Source organism: Balaenoptera borealis (assembly GCF_965194805.1).
Source record: "Balaenoptera borealis genome assembly, chromosome: 14".
Taxonomy (NCBI): Eukaryota; Metazoa; Chordata; class Mammalia; order Artiodactyla; family Balaenopteridae; genus Balaenoptera; species Balaenoptera borealis.
In genome coordinates, this window is record NC_138875.1 from 3,402,495 (window position 1) to 3,422,795 (window position 20,301).

The 20,301-nt window shown below is 50.1% G+C and overlaps 1 protein-coding gene across 7 annotated transcripts in view; it reads right to left on the reverse strand.

The window, feature by feature from the left end:
• Window positions 1–20,301, reverse strand: part of TSHZ1 (teashirt zinc finger homeobox 1) — a 213,705-nt gene that overhangs the window by 133,104 nt on the left and 60,300 nt on the right. The window contains exon 3 of one of the 7 annotated variants that reach the window (XM_082353377.1): window positions 3,697–8,242. The exons of 4 other annotated variants lie outside the window; for them this stretch is intronic. In XM_082353377.1, the coding sequence (XP_082209503.1) occupies window positions 5,037–8,242 (3,206 nt within the window). In that variant the 3' untranslated portion in view covers window positions 3,697–5,036. Of the gene's footprint in view, window positions 1–3,696; window positions 8,243–20,301 lie in introns of those variants that run through there. 2 more of the 7 variants (XR_014233960.1, XR_014233961.1) reach the window with 2 other exon arrangements.

Below are 20,301 nucleotides of genomic sequence, written 5' to 3' on the forward strand. Positions count from 1 at the left end.
TCTCCTCCCTTCTATTCCCTCTAGGTGACCAAATCGCATCTTCCTAGGACAGTCCACTTTATTCTGAGATTATCTTTGCTTGCCTAAGAAATACTAATTGTAAATTAGTCATAGAAATCCCAGAATATGGAATTTTTCTCCCTATTCCAAGTTGGGCAATTTAAAGACAGTGCTGGTATATAATATACTTGACGTCTTTGGGCACGTTTTCATGAGCCATCTACCCTGGGAGAACAGCACAGGAAGACACGCTGTCATGTTCTCCTGCTGGAGCCACAGGGGAGCTGCAGACCTTTGTCAACTTCTTTCTTTGTTGTGTGTTTTCTCTAAAATATGTAAATTGGCCACCAAATTTAAATGAACTCATAATTCACATGAAAGTCCTCAAAAAAAATCATACAGGTTCTTAAGCCATCTCTTCTTTAAATAATATCAGTGGACTATAAGCATTAAAAATATTATTAAAACGTCAATATTACACTGGCCAATTAGTGAAAATAGCCAGAATTAAAAAAAAAAAAAAAATCCTTGTGTTCACAAAGCAAAGGTGGACAGAAATGGTCGTTCTCCTGCGAAGAGTGAGGAAGCTGGTACCAGCTCTCTCGTGGGTGATTTGGGCACAGGTATCAAATCACACTGTGAGGCAGAAATTTCAATTCTGGGTATTTATGCTAAGGAAATAACCAAAAATATTCATGGAAATATTGAGTGGAATATTCTTGTGTACTCATTTGTAACACTGAAAACTTGAAAAGAATCTAAATGTTGCTTTTCCAAATTCTAAAACAGAATTAATTAATAAGTTATAGTACATCTCGATAAGATTTTTGATATTTTTGATATTTAATGAAATGGGAAAATACAGATTATCTACTAACAAGTAAAAAAAGCAAGTACAAAAGTAGGTTGAGCATCTATTTTGTAGAAACATGAAAAAAAAAGATGCTAGCACTAACATATTAAGTGATTTTTCTCTAGATGAAAACAAGTTAATTTTTATTTCCTCCTTTATTTGTGTGTGTGTGTGTGTTACAAGTTTTCTGCAATGACTATGTATTACTTTTATTATAAACGGTATGGGAAAATTACAAAGGCTCTCCAAATCTGACTCTTTGGTATCTTTTCACTTTATAATTCGATAATTGGCTTTTAACGGTCTCCACCATCTTCAGAAAAACAAAGTCACAAGAAATTTTACCTTGGAAAAAAGCAGAAACCTTTATTTGTAGGTACAGGTTTCTGAAAATTCGGAAGCAGTTTAGACATGCTTTCAACTAATGTTTCAAAGCTTTTCAAAGATTATCAAATATAGAAATGTAGGAACATAAATCTGAAAAGTTTTTAATCTCTTCTTTTTGCATACAATGCCTGAGTTTGTTTCTCTTATATCAACTAGTGTCTATGATTATTTTATAGGCTTTATGTCTTTTAAGTCTCAACTAAATAACAATGAACCTCCAAACCCAACCCACATTCAGAGGAATATCCCAAACCTTTTAAAAATCCACATTGAACGGAAAAAACATTTAGTTATTAAACCCGATACTCAAGCTGCAAATACAAATGCAAAATAGGGTGATGTCTGCGTGTACACAAGGTTACAAGGATGCCTGCTCGCTAGGCCCTCCAGCCTCCTACCAGGCAGGGGACGGGCGGAAGGCCAGCTCCCTCCAGACGCTCAGGGCCATTTGCCCTCAGGCTCCAGAAGATGCAGCCTGTTCCCCTGGGGGAAGGGAGGGAGGGCCCCCCTGAGAAACGGAGAGAACGCAATGCCACCTGTGGAGTCCACTGGGGGACACACAAGACCAGATAAAGGAGGGACGCATTTCTTCAAATACTGATGAAGGAAGCAGAAACTCGTGTAAGTAAATCCTCAAATTAGAGACAGCCCATTTGTCCCCTGGATGTTTCCATCTGTATTTATACAAATCGAGTTTCTGTATTACTAGGTAGACCTGTATTCAGTTGAGGATACTACAAACTCGTAACTAACATCATTTCAACTTATTGTACAGATTGAACAGAAGATAGAGCTGGCCTGTTCTGCGGCCGAGGGGAGCCGCCGCGGGAGGTGATTGGAAGAATGCTTATCCACTCGGGGGTGGGTGCGTAGAAACCACAGACCCTCCCCTGGGGCCGGTCACACCTGAGGGCAGATCACAGGGCACGCACCCCGGGGCAAAGCCTCGTGGGCTCAGGCCCAAGTTCTGTCAATCATGGGCCTTGTGAGCTTGGGCAAGCGTCCACTGAGCCCAGCAGGGGCTCCCCACCTGCAGAGGAGGTGGAAGTAACAGACTCCCTGGGGCCCTGAGGGAGTTACGCCTTGTGAAACACTCAGAACAGTCCCTGGCGAGGAGGGGGGGCTCCTCGCCAGGGACCTACTAGGATCCTCGCCAGACAGCAACAAGGATCACCGTCTCATCAGCAGCAAATGAGCAAGTCTTCTGGCCATCGGTTGGGGAAATCGGATGACAAGATCACAAGGTGGCTGATGAATTAGAAAAAGGAAAAATGAAGGAAGGGACTCCCCCCACCTCGAGTCCCACGTCCTCACCCCAGTGGTCAGCACTCAGCTGCAAGCTTTCACACGGCCCCGCGGCTCCACATGGGGACCGAACCCACCCCGTCCCGGCCTCTCACGCCCGTCACACCACCTCACCCGCTGCACCCGCTCCAAGGTGAAATCACAGAACATACATCTGCAGGCCTGTGCTAAAATAAACAGAACTTCGAAGGATCGTCGTGCAAAGACCCCACTACACTCCACCACAGGGCTGTCACTCCTCCCCGTCACCCCTTGAGCCCAAAGTATGTAATCCCCCAGACACTGAACCAAAATGTCTGAATGGCTGAAGCTCCTAAAGGACAGAGCTGTTTACCCATGAAGGTCAGGAGAAGGCAGCAAACCTCCCTGGCGCTCTGCGGCCTCAGCACAGATGGTGCAGAGGTGGCCGCCCTGATTCTCCTCCCACAGGGGTCAAGGGCTTGGCATGGAGGGAAATTCTACTGTACATTCTAAGCTTTCTCAGGATACTATTTTACGAAAACTTAAGCAAAAGGTGGAAAAAGAAATTGTCCTGCTCGTGTCGTTATGTACTTCCGCGGCAAAGAGGCCAGACTAAGCAGGAAGACCCAGATTTCATTCAGGGCCAGGGGCACAGCGCTTACAGGCCTGGAGTGCCGGTGGTCTTCCGCGCAGAGCAACGCCCCTCCGCCGTGCTCCAGGGTAGCTCATTTTATAAAAACTGTACATTTTTTAAAGTGCAGAGATCAGGCTTTCCTCTTTGGAGCAACGCAGAACCAATTCCAAGCCCCCCAGGGTCTGCTGCTATAGAGCAAGACCTGCCCTTCGACCGCCCCCCACTGTTAAGGCTCCAGATGCACACAAAGGATAACTGTAAACATTTAAAAATAGTGCGGAAGCATTCTCCGAAGGAAGCACCTCAGTCCCTCGATGTACAAGCCAGCCATCGCTCAATGGCTGTCCTCAGGAATCCGGTGGCACCCAGTGGAGTTAAAATTTTTAATTATCATTTTAAGAAATGCGATACTGATCATTTGAATGAAGCACGTCAGCACACAAATCATGAAATGATGATTCCGACTAGAATTTCTGTTGGTTGATTGCATAAGCCATACCTCTCGTTGCTGAAATAACATCTCAGAGGCAAAATAATGACGACATGACAATCTATGTAAATCAAGAACTGCATGTGGGTTTATTTTACATTCGAGAAAACAGTGGATTTAATTGTGTGAACTGAAATGTACTGTACAATATTAATGATAGAACATCAAAATGTATAATTAATAGTGCATTGCTTGCTTTGTTTTCATTTATTTATTTTTGTCTGATATACATGCATCTGGAAAGATGCAGGTGCCAGTAAAATTTCTCTATTTAAATCAAGCTGCAGGAACTAAATTTTATTCAAAAATTGTGGTTGTACATTATATACACAGAAATTTAATATAAAATGACAATATAAAAAGTTAAAAGAGAAAGCATACAGCCAGAAGGTACAAAGAAAGTTGAATAGATTAAAATGGTACGATATGTAACATATAGGAGTTTTTAAGCTGATGCTGGCAATTTACAAGGAAAGGACTCCAACATTTGCCCCATTTTTTTTTTTCATTTACCGATGCAGCACGCTTATAGAAAGGTCGCCTTGTACCAAAGCTTACATTTGTAAATAACTATAAACTGCAGTATTTTACAGAAAAAAGAAATAGCATTTTTACACATTTTTAAATAATAGCTTGCATACTTTTTTTTTTTTTTGCCAAAAGTGGCATTTTTTTTCAGCATCCAGAGGGTTTGGGCATAGTGGCAACTGGGGTGTTTGTTGTCGCTGCTGTTAGTTTTTGTTTTGTTTTTTTGTTGTTGTTTTAAACATGTGAAGTTGTGGCTTCCTAACCCCAAGTCCTAGACAACTTTCTATTTTCCAACAGCTGCATGCATGCTTCCTTCACAAACCAGTTCTGCATATAAAAGCTCGTTTTTTAATTATTAAATAAGTTTTGTGTCTGACACAGCTTTTGATCCGAATGAAATGCCTTTAAGCCTTTTTTTTTTCTTTTTTCTTTTTTTTTTTTTTTTTTGAGTGAAAGGCACAGAAATGCGATTACAGTCCTCAAAGGGTTAAATTTGACACTAGGACGCTCTATGACCTTTATTGTCATGGCAACTTTGTAATTTTAGGACGTCTTTTCTCATTGTTATTTGTGTCTTTCTTTCCTGCTAAATAAATGTCTCCGAGTAGTGTGCCCCACTATTTCCTACAAAAGAGAGCTGAACATCGAGAACAGATGTTGAAAATAAAGGTCAGACTTTGACTCACGGAAAAAGAAAAGGAACATGCACAATCGGACGAAGAGCATATAAATATAACTACAAAATATGTGTAAGAAAAACCAAGGTCCAGACAGGCAGTCAGCAACAAAGGGCAGGCTGATTTTGGAGGCTCAGGCCAGGCCTAGTGCAGTATGACGACGTTTAGTGCAATGTGCCCCGGGCCCGCGAGGACCCAGGGCTACTGTTTCTCCAGCTCCGTCACGTAGATGAGGTGGTCCTCGGGAGACTTGCCGTGGGTCTTACTAAGGTGCAGTTTGACCGCGTGCTTGCTCGCGAAAGTCCGGTTGCAGAGCTTGCACTGGAACGTGGAGCCCAGATCGTCCTCGGCGGCTCCCACCGGGCCCAACGCTTTGTTCGCCAGGACTTTGGAAACGTTCTGCTGTTCTTGAATCTGATTTAGTGGCAGCTTGGAGAGATCCTTCAAGCTGAAGCCTAAGTGTGTCTCTAGATGATTGATGTACGTGGAAGCAGTTCTGAACTGAGAGGCACAATCGTTGCAAAAGAAAACAGGATGCCCTGTGTCCAGGTTCTTCAGGAACTTGGTCCCCCCTGTCCTCCGCAACTGGTACTTGACGTTGGCCAGCCAGTGGCTGATGGTGGTCATGGAGAGCCCGGTGAACTTGGAGATGTGTACCCGCTCCTGAGGGCCCAGGTCCGACATGATGTACTTACCCTCCGGGGTCTCCCGCAGGCTCGAGGCGAACTGGGCCTGCAGGATAAGTAGGTGCTGCGGGTTCCAGTTGGACTGCCGCCCCTTCCTCTTGTGAACGGGAGACAGCTCGTCCACCGCCTCCTCGAAGCTGCTGCCGTCGGCGTCCGACTTCTCCGACACGGTGGAGGGCGTGGAGGACTTGGGGGTCAGCCGGCCCGTGAGGTTCTTCACCATGTCCGAGATGTCCATGAGCGCGCTCTCCCGCAGCGGCGAGGACACGCCATCGGCGGCGCCCGGGGCCAGGGGCTTGCTCTTGGACTTGGTCAGGTCGATGGGCTGGTCGCTGCCCTCGTAGTAGTAGCGGTCCAGGGCGCCGGGCGGCTTGGCGGGCGGGGCGGGGAAGGCCGGCTTGTCCAGCATGCTGGTGCTGATCTTGTAGAGCATGGCCAGCGGGTCCAGCGAGGGGCTCACGGGCCTGGACACTTTGCCCAGGTGGGTGTTCATGATGGACTGCAGGGCGCTCAGCGGGTTGATGAAGGAGGGCTCGGGAGAGTGGTCCGTGATGATGCCCAGGTTGTTACAGCCGTTGGTGACTTTGGCCTTGAGGGGCTCCGTGCCGTTCGGGGTGTGGGCGTCCACCGCACCCTCCTTCTTGGTCTTCCCCGCATCGGCTTCGGGGCCCTTCTTCTGCTGCTGGGGCTTGCCGCCGCCGCCGCCGAGGTCCTCGGCCCTGGGGAAGTCTTTATTCTCCTTGGCCGCGGGGGACGCGGCCTTGGCCGGCGAGCCCTTGTCCTTCTCCGCCGGCCTCTCCTCCTTCTTCACGCTGACCTTGCCCGTGACCTTCTCCACCAGCTCCTCCATGGCCGACACGTTGCTCTTGTGGGGCGGCGGCGTGAGGCTCCCCGGGGAGTGCAGGAGCGCGCTGTGCTCCGAGGACAGCGACTTCACGCCGCCGGCGTAGGACGGCTGCATCGGCACGCTCTGCACGGGCGGCGGCGGCTTCACGGTGCCCGGCAGCTGGTAGGCGGCGTGGATGCTGGGGTAGCCGCCCCACGAGGGCGCGCCATTCTGGGCTTTGCTGATGGCCGTGGAGACCGTGTTCTCCAGGGACTTCAGGATGTCCACCCCGCCCCTGGGGCTGTCGTCCAGGTCCTCCTCGCGGAGGTACTGGTAGAGGGCGGTGGGCTCGAACTTGTCGGAGGCGTCCTCACCCTCCTCCTTGATCTGCTTGTCTGCGTCCCCGGCCACCGCCGGCGGCGCCTTCTCCTTCTCGGGCTCCTTCTTCTCCTCCGGGGCCGCGGACCCCGAGGGAGAGTCGGGCTGCTTTTTGACGTGGGCGGCGGGCAGCCGCGTGTGCGTGGTGGGGGGCAGAGGAATGGACTGGATCTTCTCCTCCACCATGGGGTCCAGCACCAGCTGCTTCCCTTTCTTGGAGGCAGAGGTGGTCACTTTCAAGAAGTGGCCGGTGACCATCATGTGGGCGGTGAGCTGCTGCAGGGTGTCGTGGGAGCTGCCGCATTCCATGCACTTGAGGATCTGGGCCTTGCGGGCCTCGAACTGCCAGGTGTAGCTGGCCCCGTTCTGGTAGCCGTAGCGGTTGTTGGGCGTCACGTACGGGTTGGCCGACTTCTGGTCCTTGGCCGACTCGCCCAGCGCCACTTCGGCCGCGATGCCCGCCGGTTCGGGGGAGCAGGGCGACGCCAAGTCCTGCAGCGCCCGCTTTTTGGTGGAAGGGACCAGCTTGGTGATGGCCGGCACCGGCTCCTTGAGAGGCACTTTCTGGTAATGCTTTGTCTTGATCATGTGCACGCTCAGGTCCTGCAGAGACTCAAAGGAGTGGCCGCAGTACATGCACTTGAGCACCTTCTGGGCGTCCTCCTTCCCCTCCATCTCCATCAGGGAGCGCTTCCTGGGCTTGGACCACCGCTTGGTCTTCTCGGAGTCCTTGTCTCTGTTGTCGTCGCGGTAATGCCCCGTCTCGTTCATGTGCACCGTCAGCTCCACCAGCGTGTCGTACGCGGCGCTGCAGTCTTTGCAGCGGAACTTGCTGGCGCCCGTGAACACGGAGCCGTACAGCTTGTTGTTCTGCCGGTAGAGCTGCACCGTGCTGAAGAGGCTGGGCTCGGGCAGCAGCCCGTACGAGGACGTCTGCTGCAGCGTCTTGGCCAGGGCGGCCTGGTGCCAGTCATAGCCGGGGCCGCCGCTGGCGCTGGTGCTAGTGCTGGTGCCGGAGCTGGAGCCCGAGCTGGGGGTGCTCGCCGTGGTCCCGGTGGCCCCCGCGGTACTGGTGGGGGGCATGGGGGCGGGGGTGGAGCCCTCCTTCTGGCCGGCATCGCTGTTGCTGGTGGTCGAACCGGACTTCTTCAAATCCAGAGCCAAGCTGGACCAGCAGGACTCCGAGAACAGGTTTGCATACACGGCCTTGATCTGGGCCAAGCTGTCCTGGGGGTAGCAGACGCCCTCCCGACCCTGGGGCTCCTCTTTCTCTTCCTTGGAGGAAGAGCTCTTGAAATGGGCTGGCGGGTCGCTGTTTTCGCTGAACGGCGACCCGTAGCCGGCGTCCTGATTAGTCGCGGTGCTGATGGGGGAGTTCTGGTAGCTCTGGGCCTCCTTGAGCTCCGCTTCCTCATTGCACACGAAGTCGCTTTCCTGAACGTCCAAAGGCAGCCCATCCTCCTCCACGTTTTCTTCATCTATTTCTGCTGCCTTCAGTTCTTCCTCAGGAACGTAAGCTAGGAGAGAAAAATGAAACACCGTGAGGAGACGTAAATCATCTCCAAGGACGCGGCCTCCCCAGCAGTTAGATGATCTTTAGAAAGATGTTTCTCAGCCGAGCTCCCAGGCTACAAGGCTACCTCCACTTTATATATCTACCCCTTCTGCAGCTCGACGGCAGGAAATAGGTTTCCACCAAGACAATCCCCCCTCCTAAGTGAATACATTTCAACGGAAGGGCAGTGTCTGCCCTCTTCTTAAAGATGTCAGTGTGGCCGTCACAGCTGGGTGGGAAGGGAAGGGGCCCCTGCCCTTCTTCCTGCAGGCTCCTCTTTCTGTAAGCAGCAGGGGTCCCTTGTGCCTCCCCACGGTGGGGGCGGGGTGGACCTTGTTGTCAACTTCTAGGGCGAGATAATACACAGACAGTATTCTACGGTTTCCGTAAATAAAAACGCTCCTCAATGGCAAGCGATAAAAATACTCTGGTCTCCACTAAAAAGGAGAAAGCAACATAGCACCACCAGCGCCCCCCTGCCTGGAAGGAGAGAAGTCTCCCACAGGTGACACCCGACAGGGATCAAAGAGCCACGTGTGTACAAAGCAGCATTATTCACAAGAGCCAGAAGGTGGAAACAACCTAAATGTCTGTTGATGGATGAATGGGTGAACAAAATGTGGTTTATACAAACAATGGAATATTATTCAGCCTTTAAAAGGAAGGAAATTCTGACATATGCGATGGCATGGATGAACCCTGAGGACACTATGCTCAGTGAAATAAGCCAGACACAAAAAGACAAATACTGTAGGAGTCCCCTTATATGAGACACCTAGAGTAGGGAGGCTTATAGAGACAGGAAGTGGAACAGTGGTTTCCAGGGGCTGGGGGAGAGGAAGGAATGGAAAGTTGGTGTTTAGTGGGTTCAGAGTTTCAATTTGGGAAGACGAAAAGTTCTGGAGATGTATAGTGGGTATTGTTGCATAACAGGGTGAATGTACTTAATACCACTGAACCGTGCACTTAGAAATGATTAAAATGGTAACTTTTGTGTTACGAGTATTTTGGCACAATAAAAAAATTTTTATTCTTAACAAGGCCTATAGTATATGCTACAATGGCCTGCTACAGGCCACAGCTGCACAGAGGGTGACTTCTTGGGGTGAAGGCGGCATTTCCCAGAAAAACTCAGGATACTGACAGCTGTCCCAAGAATGGGAGGGATGGACGGCATATAAATCACTAGATGGAATCTGACCTTTTACTGCGGCACATTTTAGATCCTTTACTATGTGACAGATCTTGTCAATCCCCAAGGGGACATAATCACCTGCACCTCTTAACTGATTTGACCAAAGCATACTTGTACTTCTTTTTCCTTTTTTTTTTTTTGAGGGAACAACTAGTGTTGCGTCAACTGCCTGGGAAATTTGGGGTTAAGATATCTCCAGAAAGGCCCTATTAAAATGCACTGATATGACCTGAGAGGGTGTCTCATTAAGTAGAATCACTCGTTATCACGTTATCAGCACCAGACCCCAAGGGAACGCGGCAGAGAGCACGGGGTTTTCAGGTACAGTGATGGAGATATGGAGAAGGAGGTGGCAGCCCAGAGGGCGGACGCGGGCAGGAGGGAGACACACAGGAGGGTCTGCGCCCGCACACCGAGAGCTCCAGGCACGATCGCTCGTGAGCACAAGTGAACACGTGGCGAGCGACGGCTGCTCCACGGGGCCCTTCAGCATCCCTGCCCACCCCCGCTTCCCCTCGCGGCCGTCCCCACGCCCGGGTGGCAGCATCGAGCGACCCAGGCACGCGTGTCCACGGTGCTTCCCAACGGAAGGCAGGACTGCGTCGGAGTCCACTAACAAGTCACGGAGTTACAGCCCATGAGCCCCGCGCCGTCGCGGGGAACTCGCTGCCGAACCTCCGGGGTGTGTTTGTCACCCACTGGTCCTCACTCTGCGGGCGGCATCTCAGGGCCCGGAACCACACGGATGTGACTTGCTTGGCATCTGCCCGCGTGCATGTCCGTGTCCCAGCAGAGTGGAATGTCATCAGGCCCTGCTGCATCCCGGGCCGTCCTGCTCCCGACAGACCAGCCGGCACCCGGGAGCCCCCAGGTTGAGCTCAAACGCCTCCTGTAGGCCACCCCCAGCCCCAGGGCGACAGTTACTCCTGGAACCACACAGAGCAAACCCCGGCCTCCTAAGGGTCACTGGTTTCTGCTGTTCCCTCCCTTGGACACCCGTCCCCAGTTTTCCAGGAGGGGGAAGGGGGACCCCTAACGTGCCTGCCTTCCTGGAGCTCGTCTCCCAGGGGAGACATGAAGCTGGGTGAGCAGGCAGCCAGGGGAGGGCCAGGGCGGGGGCACAAGTTCAGAAAGGAGGGGAGCCCCAGGGCGGACCCGGGGGCATCCTGGGACCTGCCGGCGTCCCCTGCCCCGGGCCGAGCATCCCCGCGGGAAGGCGGCCCCCAGCCCCCCTGCCCAGCGCACTCCGGGTGTGACACCGTGCTCTCCGGGGCCAGGGCTCCGCCGGCTTCCTCCACCCGCCCTGTCTGTCACTCTTGCCCGGTCCCTCCGCAGCCTCTTTCCAGCCAACCTTGACTTCTTCCACGACTCCTCCAGGGCACGCCCGCGAGCACCGGATCCACGTCCACCGGCGAGGCCACCGGGTGCAGGCCTGGGCCCTCCCGCCCCGTCGGGGGAAGCTGGCTTTGGGAGGCCCTCTGGCCTGTAGTCCGAGTCTGCCTCACGTCTGGCACATAGAAGGGGCCCCAGCTGCTGTGACCGGAGTCCATCGCGACGTGGGTGTTCCACAGGCGCCCCCCCCCCCCCCCCCCCCGTCAACTTCGTGCAGACGCACGACTGACCCTGCCCCCTCCAGCCCCCGCCCCAGTAACAGCGCACTTCCTCCTCCGGAGCTGGGAGTCTCCTGCCTCAGCTGTACTGAATCCCCCCCGAACAAGTGTCCTCAGCGCCTCCTGTGGTCCAGCTCCACAGCCAGCGGGGCCCCTGCCCTAATTCGGACGCTCCAGCCTCTCATCAGACGCGCAACAGCCGCCCCGCTGGGCCTCCTGCCCTCCTGTCCTGCCACGCTCTTTCTTCCTCCACAGCCCCTGAGCTAAAATCGCCGTCAGGGTCCGCGAGCTGCACAGGGGGTGCAAACCCCCGCGTGGACCCCTCCCTCCGCCACAGGTCCAGTCCCCGCGCACCCTGGTCCCAGGGGGCACCCCGCCCACTTCTCCACCTGGTGACAAAGCTCGTCCTCAAGGGGAGGCTCAGATGTCACCTCCTTCACGATGCCTTTTAATCCCCTCCCAGAGTTCATTCCCGGAAGCATTAAGAGATGTTTACCTGTCTGTCCTCATCATCAAACCGTGAACTTGCTCATTCAACTAAAATTGCTGAGTGCCACCCCTGCCTACCTCCCCCCGTTGGACATTTTCTTTCTTCACCCCATTTTAGCCCTCACAACCCTTCAAGTTAGCACCCCCGAAAATGCCCATTTTGAAGATGAGAAAACTGCTCTTGGAGAAGTTGACCGACTTCCCCAAGGTCCCAGAGGAGACAAACAAGGACTCAAACGCGGGTCACCTGACTCCCAGCCGGAGGTCCATCCACTCTGCCACAATCAGGACCAAGTTACTTTCCTTTGTCTCATTAGCACCTCAATGCCAACAAACACTCTGAGTAAATGCTTGTGAATGGATTAATGACCCAAGGTAATTCTTGTTTTTTTTTTTTTGGCCGCACTGCACAGCATGTGGGATCTTATTTCCCTGACCGGGGATTGAACCCGTGCCCCCTGCAGTGGAAGTGCAGAGTCCTAACCACTGGACCACCAGGGAAGTCCCTGACCCAAAGTAATTCTGTATCAGCGTTTAGGACACCTCTTATGTGCCCATCATGCTGTTATAATTGAGAGAATCTCAATGAAAAAAGAGTAAATGGAGAGAAATTTTTTGACACCCTTTGGCCGAATAATTTTACTTTTGGAAGTGTAGCCTCAGAAGGTGACATAAAATACAGACTAAGCTTCATGCACAAAGATGTCTTTTATGGTATTATTCCATATAAAATTTGCCACAACCTAAATCTTCAACAATAATCGGTAGTTAGGTGATTTTTCATTTATTCCTAAGATGCAATATTATTCAAACGTTAAAAACTATGTTTTAATGACAAGGGGAGAGGCATTCAATGGAAAAAGCAGAAGACAAACCTATTCACAGTACAATGGAAAAATCCTTTTAGAAAATGTTAATAGTGGTTTTTTTCTAGATAATGAATATATGGGTTTGTTGACTGAAGTGGCTTTTGATAAATATCTGTTTTCAAAATCTTCTTCAGTGTTTTCAATTCAACAAGCACGGATTAGCCATTTCACACCATTTCTGGAATGAAATAGCTGGAAACAGCCACTAGCCTGACGCTGGGAATTAAGGAGCCTGGAAGGGCAGGGCCCAGCCTGGGGGAGGGAATGTGGGAAGGGCTTTGTTCGTTGTTACTTTTATATTTTTTAATGTTAAAAAGTAAGAGGTGGGAAGAACAATGAAGGGGTACAGATGGCGTTAGGGTTCCTGTGGCAGAATTTCGGGGGCGCCAAGAGTCTGCCCGCACATAGGCCGCCTCCGTCTTCCTCCCGGCCCTGCTCCTGTATCCTCACCTCCTTCAGCCTTCCCTAGGGAGGGGGCTGCCGGGTCCCACCGACAGGGGGGCAGGAGGCAAGGCCTCTCCTGAGACCCACAACCCACCAGCTCAGTGGTCACTGTGCTGCATCACTTTAGCCTTCCACCAACACGGTCCCTGTCCGTTTCTAGACTTTCAGGATTTCTACTTTTATCACACACTCTTCCACTTTATTCATCCTGATCCGCTGTTATTCTTTGGCTACTTTACTATTCTACCATGTACTTTTAGCTCACTGTGTCGATCTTTTTAATGAGTGAACTTTTCAATTCTAATTTACAAGCGGCACGAGGAAACACAGACCTAGGGGGCAGCTGGGGGCCATCTGTCTTGTGTCCCCACCACTGGACGCCCATCTGACCCCGGAGTAGCTTTCCTGCCCCTCCTCGGGTGCACCGGGCCTGGTAGAATCAGCGTTGGCAGGAAGCGCACCCACCTCCCCAGGCAGCCCCCCCACGAGCACTTCCCTCCCTCTTCTCACGCCCCCCTTCCCAGTGGCCCTCGGACCAAGTGCTGGTCCATATCACCCGACTCGGCAGCGTGCGTGGCCACGTGAGGACACAGATGATGAGCCACAGATGCTGACGGGCACGAGGGATTCCTTTACAGCCGTGCCTGAGCCCCCTCTCCCGACCCCCAACCCCTCCCACCCTCCAGAACTGGGCTCACATCCTGGAACCAGAGCCCTCAGAAGGATCCGGAATCTACCGGGTTTCACTTTAAGAGCTTGGGCCTGGGGCAGGCGGACAAGGGCTGTGCAGGTGGAAATTCGCAGACCGGACCCCATGGTGCCTGGAAACGAGACCACTGGACTCCTGGCTTCGGTACCAGGCGGGGATGGAGTCATTTGCTTTTGCCGCGTCGGTATCAGGAAGGGGACACACCCGAGACACGTCCCCCCTCAGCCACATCTGTCCCACACAGCGAGTGCAGGAGCGTCCCCAGGTGTGCAGGGCGTGGGGATGGCGTTCACCTGCTCGTCCCCATTGGGTCCACGCCTTGGAGCCATTGCTGTGGCTCCCTGTTGAAGGACAGACACCCATCATTATCGGGACCTGAGGACAGACTTACAGAAGGGACAGACTGATGAAGACATGGTGACCCCCATACACTCACTCACCCCATCCTCCGGGCCTCGGTTTCCCCAACAGTGGGGCTACAGGAAGTATTCATGGAAATGGCAGACAGACCACCATCCTCATCACCAAGCCCCCCTCTGTGCTTGCGGGCCCCTCCTCCTCATCTCGCCCTGCAGACAGACCCTCAAGATGAACTAGGAAATGCCCACGATGGGCAGTCCTCCCACGGCTGTCAGAGGGCGCCCCGCTCAGCCTCAGGCCTCACAAACTACTGCTCACATCACACAAATGGGGACAAGAGGAACAAAATAATGAGCCCTCGTCCCAGGGAAAGTGGTCCCCTCACTGGCCCTTGTCACTGTGTAGCAACCAGACGTGAGATTTGGGCCGATGGATTATTCGGGATGTTAGCCCTTGAACTTCTGCATCACCCAGGCCCCTCCTCTGCCTTCCTACAGTTTCCCTGATCACAGCCACACAGAGGAAGGAGCAGGAGGTGGGAACTCATAGAGAGCAGTTCCTGGTTAGGCTCTTCCCCAGGCCCCAGGGGGCAGGCCGTGGAAATAAATGACAAGAATCAGGTTGGGGAACTTTGTTTATCCAAGCTCTCTTTCCCTCATTAGCACGCACAATTGAGAGCTGGTTGTGAATGAGGAAAAGGGAAATTCAAAAGTGACAACTATAAAACACAGGTCGTTGGTCCCTGCTTGGGCACTGGCTTACAGTAAATACCAAACTTGGCTATTGTATTGCCACCTGGTGAAACTATACAATCATACCAAATTACACGTTTAGCTCTATCAAACTAGGTTTTCGACTGGCAAACGTGATACCCACGAACAGATGGCCATCACATCAAAATATATTTACAATTCACAAAAGGGGCTTACACACACCTCAGTGATAAATGAACAGCTTCAATTCACCATAAAATCTTGCAAAACACACTTTCTTCCAAATTTATCATCGATCACTTGTAAAGTAACGTCACCTCTGTTACAAAGAGAGCAGGTGGGTTTGGTGAAAGAAGATATTAGGAAATAAAAAATGCAGAGAAAGCAGACCCAGGTCAGGGCCCATTCCGTGCTACTCTGAAAGGACAGCAACATACAAGTGGGATGTACGTTAATTTATGAAACTAAGTTCTAAATTTTTTGCAGGAAGGTTGACAACCTGCCACGCAAATCTGAAAGGCCCCTTCTGCTCTGATGTAGAAGGAGCAAAAATTTTTCTATCCCTTTGGCAAATTTTAGTTGTCTGGCACCAGTCACTCACGTACCAGTTTGCCAAACCAGCTGATTGATAACGATTATTTCTTTACCTAAAACCCAACAGAGGCCATTTTTTAGAATTGTGGAGTCTGTAAATAAAATGGGCTATGGTTTTTACCCAATTCTAATTTTAATTAGAAATTCACAGGTAACTTCCTTAAAATAAATATAAGGTCTTCCCTTTCTCCCTGCCCCAGAATTCAATTTCAAGTTATCGGGGGCCCCTCCCACTCCTCCCAGTGAGCACATCAGGTATTAATCTTATGCCTGGAGTTTGTTGCAGTTACAACAATGTAATTTAACATTAAGTGAGAAAGCACAAATTAAGGGCTTAAACCTCAATTAAAAAGACCAAAAACTTTCTGTGATTTTCAGCAATGTCGGGAGGAAAAAGGAGAGAGAAAATATATGAGAATCTTGAAAAATTAAAAGAGAAGTTAAAATGAAATGAAGAAGAGCAAAAGCTAAATAACTCTTGCATGAACCTAAGAAAACACGCACTACCAATGAACTGCGTGTTAATATACGATGCAAATGTTCTCTCGATCCACAAATTAAAAAGCCAGCCATCCCCGAGACATGCACGGCCAATGCCAAGCATGGGGAAATCCATGTTTTCGGTTATTGCCTCTTCATTTTGGGAGGGGCATGCACCACGCTAGGACAGTCTGATGAGTCTGGGTCTACAAACCCAATATTAGCCAATTAGGTCCCAAACCAGGTTCCGACCTGGTATTTTCTACCACCTGAAACGAGAAAAGACTTTTCGCTCAGATAGAGCGATAGATGACATTTGGAAATCTGGAGAGGAGATTTGGGCTCGAAATATCTCTTCAAACGGCTGAAACAAGAACAAAGAAATGTAACTCAGCACACGCCGAACCCCACGCAGGGCTTACGTCTCAGACACGTGTCTCCAAGTTCAAATCCAGCAGCCCATTCTCGTAAACGCACAGGATAAAAGAAGAGAGAAGGAAACATCAAGTCTTTGGGGATTGGGGTGTGGATTGGAACAGTGCAGGGTACACCCCTGCAGTTGTCGACAACACGGCAACTATTAACACAAAGTTAGGAGAATGTTTGTCTTTAAATATATCACAGTCTATATAAATTATGTACCGATGTGATCCACCAAGAGCCAGCATCTCCTTCGTAATTACTGCTGTACTTGGCTGGAAGCTTAATACAAGGTCACCTGACTTTCTTGGAATCCCCTTAATAACAATAATGGCGTCTGGATCAGTTACATCCACACTATCATATCAGAAAATATCGTTCTCTTATCATAATAATTGGGTTTATTCTTACTATTACCAGTGAATTCTCCTAATTGCTCTCCTAGATGCTTTTCTGGAAATTTTGCCTAGGCAGAGGCAGAGAGATAGAGAGACAGAGAGAGACTTGTAAAAACTTCCAAGCTTGGACAGAGTGATTACTTGTCACGATCTTTCGTTTTCAATATAAGCTACAGTGTTCTAAAAATTCACATGGGTACAAATATACCAAAATACATGAAAAGATTTGTAGAAATTTTTACTGTTAGTGATGAAACTGAGAACAACATACGTCACGAGGTGAATGAATACAACCGTTTAGCCTAAAAGATCTGGATGAGAGCAGCTACTGAATCACAGAAAAGAGAGTCAACTCAACGTCGTTGCATTTTCTCTGCTGAAACCCTCAGCTCCCCTCTGCCCTCACCTACCCGCACCCTGCGGAACTCTGATGAATGAGTAAGCCTGGAAATGGTAACTGCAGTATGAAATTCTCCTTTTACAATTACTTACAGAAAGAAATGACATTCCTCCCCATCAAATAAAACAAAGACTCCAAATCATCATTTCTGCTATTTCTTTTTGTGTCAAAACAGCTTTGCCGTCACTCCCCCCGCCCTGCCTGAGCCAAGCACGCGGCGTGGAGTGTGACACGGTGAGCACACGCGGCGTGTCCTGCCGTCAGCGGGACGACACGCAGAGCAGCTGTGCCGGCCTCAGCGTCAGGACGGGCACAGGGCGTGGAAGCCACCAGCCTCCACGTGGGTGTGGGTGTGTGGGTGTGTGCAGGCGTGAGCACATAAAAACCACAAAACACGTAGACCCCATCAGCCCCGAGATGAGAACAAGACAACTGGATCTTACAGTTAGATGTCACTTTTTTTTAAACAGATTAAATCTTGTTAATATTGTTTTGCCATAAAATGTGCCTTCTGGATGCCAATGTGTCCCTAAAGACGTGCTGTCATCATGAGTCGCATAAAATCCTGTGCATTCTGATGCAAGTGGACAGAAGGTAACGTATATGGTCCCTGCTAGAGGTGAATCTGACACCAACAACGTGTGCCCCGGTGGTTTACAATGTAAATACACACATATTGTCTGGAAAAATATGTTCCTCTCAAATTGTAATTATACAATGAGGCACATGCGAACTAGATCGATTCTTTTTCTCAAATCCCAGCCCAAAATTTTTTTAAGTATCTTTGCTTCTTTAAAGAAAACAAGATTTGCTCTGATATTCAACAGTCATTTGAAGAACGGGGAGAAGTGACAGCTGTCTTTGGTTTTTAATGGCTAAATGTAATAAAGTTCCAAATTCCCCAGAGTCTGAGTAACCCTGGCTCTGAGCAATTAGAGCCAGGGTTCCTCAGACAGATGAACAAAAGTGTGGGTGCCTCACTGAAAGAGCACAGCAACAATAGAAGAAAGGCTTCCCCTGATCATGATTTGCTTTCTAAAAGCCAGCTTGAAATCCATCCTTTGCCACCCAGCAGATACCAACCTGCTTACTCAAAATAGCCACTCACACAAGGTAACCGGCACGCATCCGTACCTGTTCCTGCCTGATGACAACACATCCCGATGGAAACTGAAAAACGTGTTCTTTCAACAAAAGATGCTCAGCTTCTGCCATGTCCCCAAATTTAGATATTTGGAGTCATTCAGATATTGGCATTTAATAGAACAGGCCAGATGACTAAATGTTTCCATCTTTAACTGACTTGGATTTTCAGTAACAGCGTCTAGACAGAAGAAACGTAGTGATACTGGAAAATGCAATGATGCAATGTATGAATATAGCATTTTAGTGTGAAAACATGTTGAGTAACCCACATTAACACGCTTGAATTTACAAGGATGTTATAGCACACTTGGCATACAGAGTAGTCCTTTTGCTAGAAAAACTGATTTTTCTAGAAGCAGGGTGACAGGTCTGGGATATCTCGGGAAGAGGAATTGGGTTCCAGTTTTTGAGGAAGGTTAAACAGCACTAGCAGTTCAAATAAAATGGCTCTTCCTCACATGGACAAGGAAGGGAGTAAAATGACGTTTTAGGCAGAGAGAAAGCCATTCTAAAAGTGGATCATTTATAATTACAGGGAAATGAAGAAGAGGCAAGTTCTCTTCCCTCCCTCTAAGTTTTCGAGACAGGGGTCTAAGAGGTGTCCTAAGAGCACCCTGGGGTCTTACTGGCTGAAGATAACCCTTGCTGGCAGCCCATCAGAGAGGAGAAAAGAGCCTGCCCGTCCTCACCTCTCCCCCGCCAGCCATCCACACCCCTGCCTCCCTCCCTCGGGATAAAAAGAGCATGTTATTAGCAGAGGTCTGCTGGAGAGGCCAGGGCGCCTCGTGCTGGTGGTTCTCCCGCGATTCTAATCTCCGAGATTTACCTGCTCTTCCTCTTCCATCTGATAAACTATACATTCCAGCATTCTCATTAGGGTTCCCATCACCAAAGGGAGTGGAGATGAATCAGTCCCGGCCCCCCTCCCCGCTTGGCTCTGTCGAGGTGATTTCATTGAAACGTTCATTTCCATCCCTGCTGGCAACATCAGAATGGAAGTATTTAAGCTGTTTCCATTACTTATACAAATTACCATGATGGGGTAGGACGGACGTTAGCATCGCGCACATAACTGACTTCCATACATTCTTTACAGGAAGCGTGCGAAGGAACATTGCTAGATCATTTTATCCAAGCTCGATAATGTTCTCCCTGTTACCGGATTCATTAACTTGGCACACTGGCATTTCACCTGCTTTCTGTGTAAGAATTGCCGGGCTAGCCGGGCTCATTTAATTTGGAGAAGGAAACCTTTGTCAGCAATGATGTTTTGCTCAGGTGCTCTAAGAGGGTGGGGAGGGGTGGGGGGAGGGGGAGGAGGGAGGGGCAGGAAACAAGCCAGGGAACAGGAAACAACCTTGTCGAAAATGTTACCTTCCTGATGCGAATGATGAGAGCGGAGTCAGTGAACGACGCCGGTACTCAAAGATGGCTGTCACTTCAGATAGACACCGGCACGACTCACCTAGACAGGTGACACTTTGGTGCAGCTAAATCCTGCTGCATTATTGAACACCTGGAGATGGGGCTCAGGCGAACTGCGGGCCTGGGATGCCTGGGGCACCTGGAGATGTGAATTCAGCAGGTGGATGGATTTCACTCCTCATCTGCATCCTTCAGTGAGGCTGGGGATACAGTCTCCTGGCTACAAAGATGGAGGAGGGGCTGGAGTCACAGTCTGGGTTCCAGCCTCGAGCTTTCTTCCCTTTCTTTTCCCCTGAGATCCAAAGCAGGGGCTAGCGCGACGCTCCAAGTCATTAGGGGAGACTCGGGGCCCTTACACGAGTCATTCTTTTCCTGTTTAGAAATCTCACGGAAACAATTCCTGGTTAGTCTAAAGACATTTCCTCTTTTGATTTCTTCTGGAAGTCCACGTATGAGGTGCCCTGAATCAACCCCGAGACCACACCTCTAGAAGCTCTGGCTGCGGGTGGGAGTCTTGGAGGACGTACAAGGTTCAACAGTTTCTAGGAAAAGGTTTGAAAATAAAAGATTCATTCATGGAGCATCAGAAACAAAACAAATTCTATTCCAGCTGTTCTCCCAGGAAAGCCTTTCTCCATGAGCCCAACTGAAGGAAGCTCAGCCTCAACTCCACCTTCTCACTTGGTTTCCGTGTTTCTCTCTCCCAGTCTGTCTGCTTTGGTTCTGTTCATGAAACTGCTTGGAGAGAAATGCTGGGCATGTTTAAATT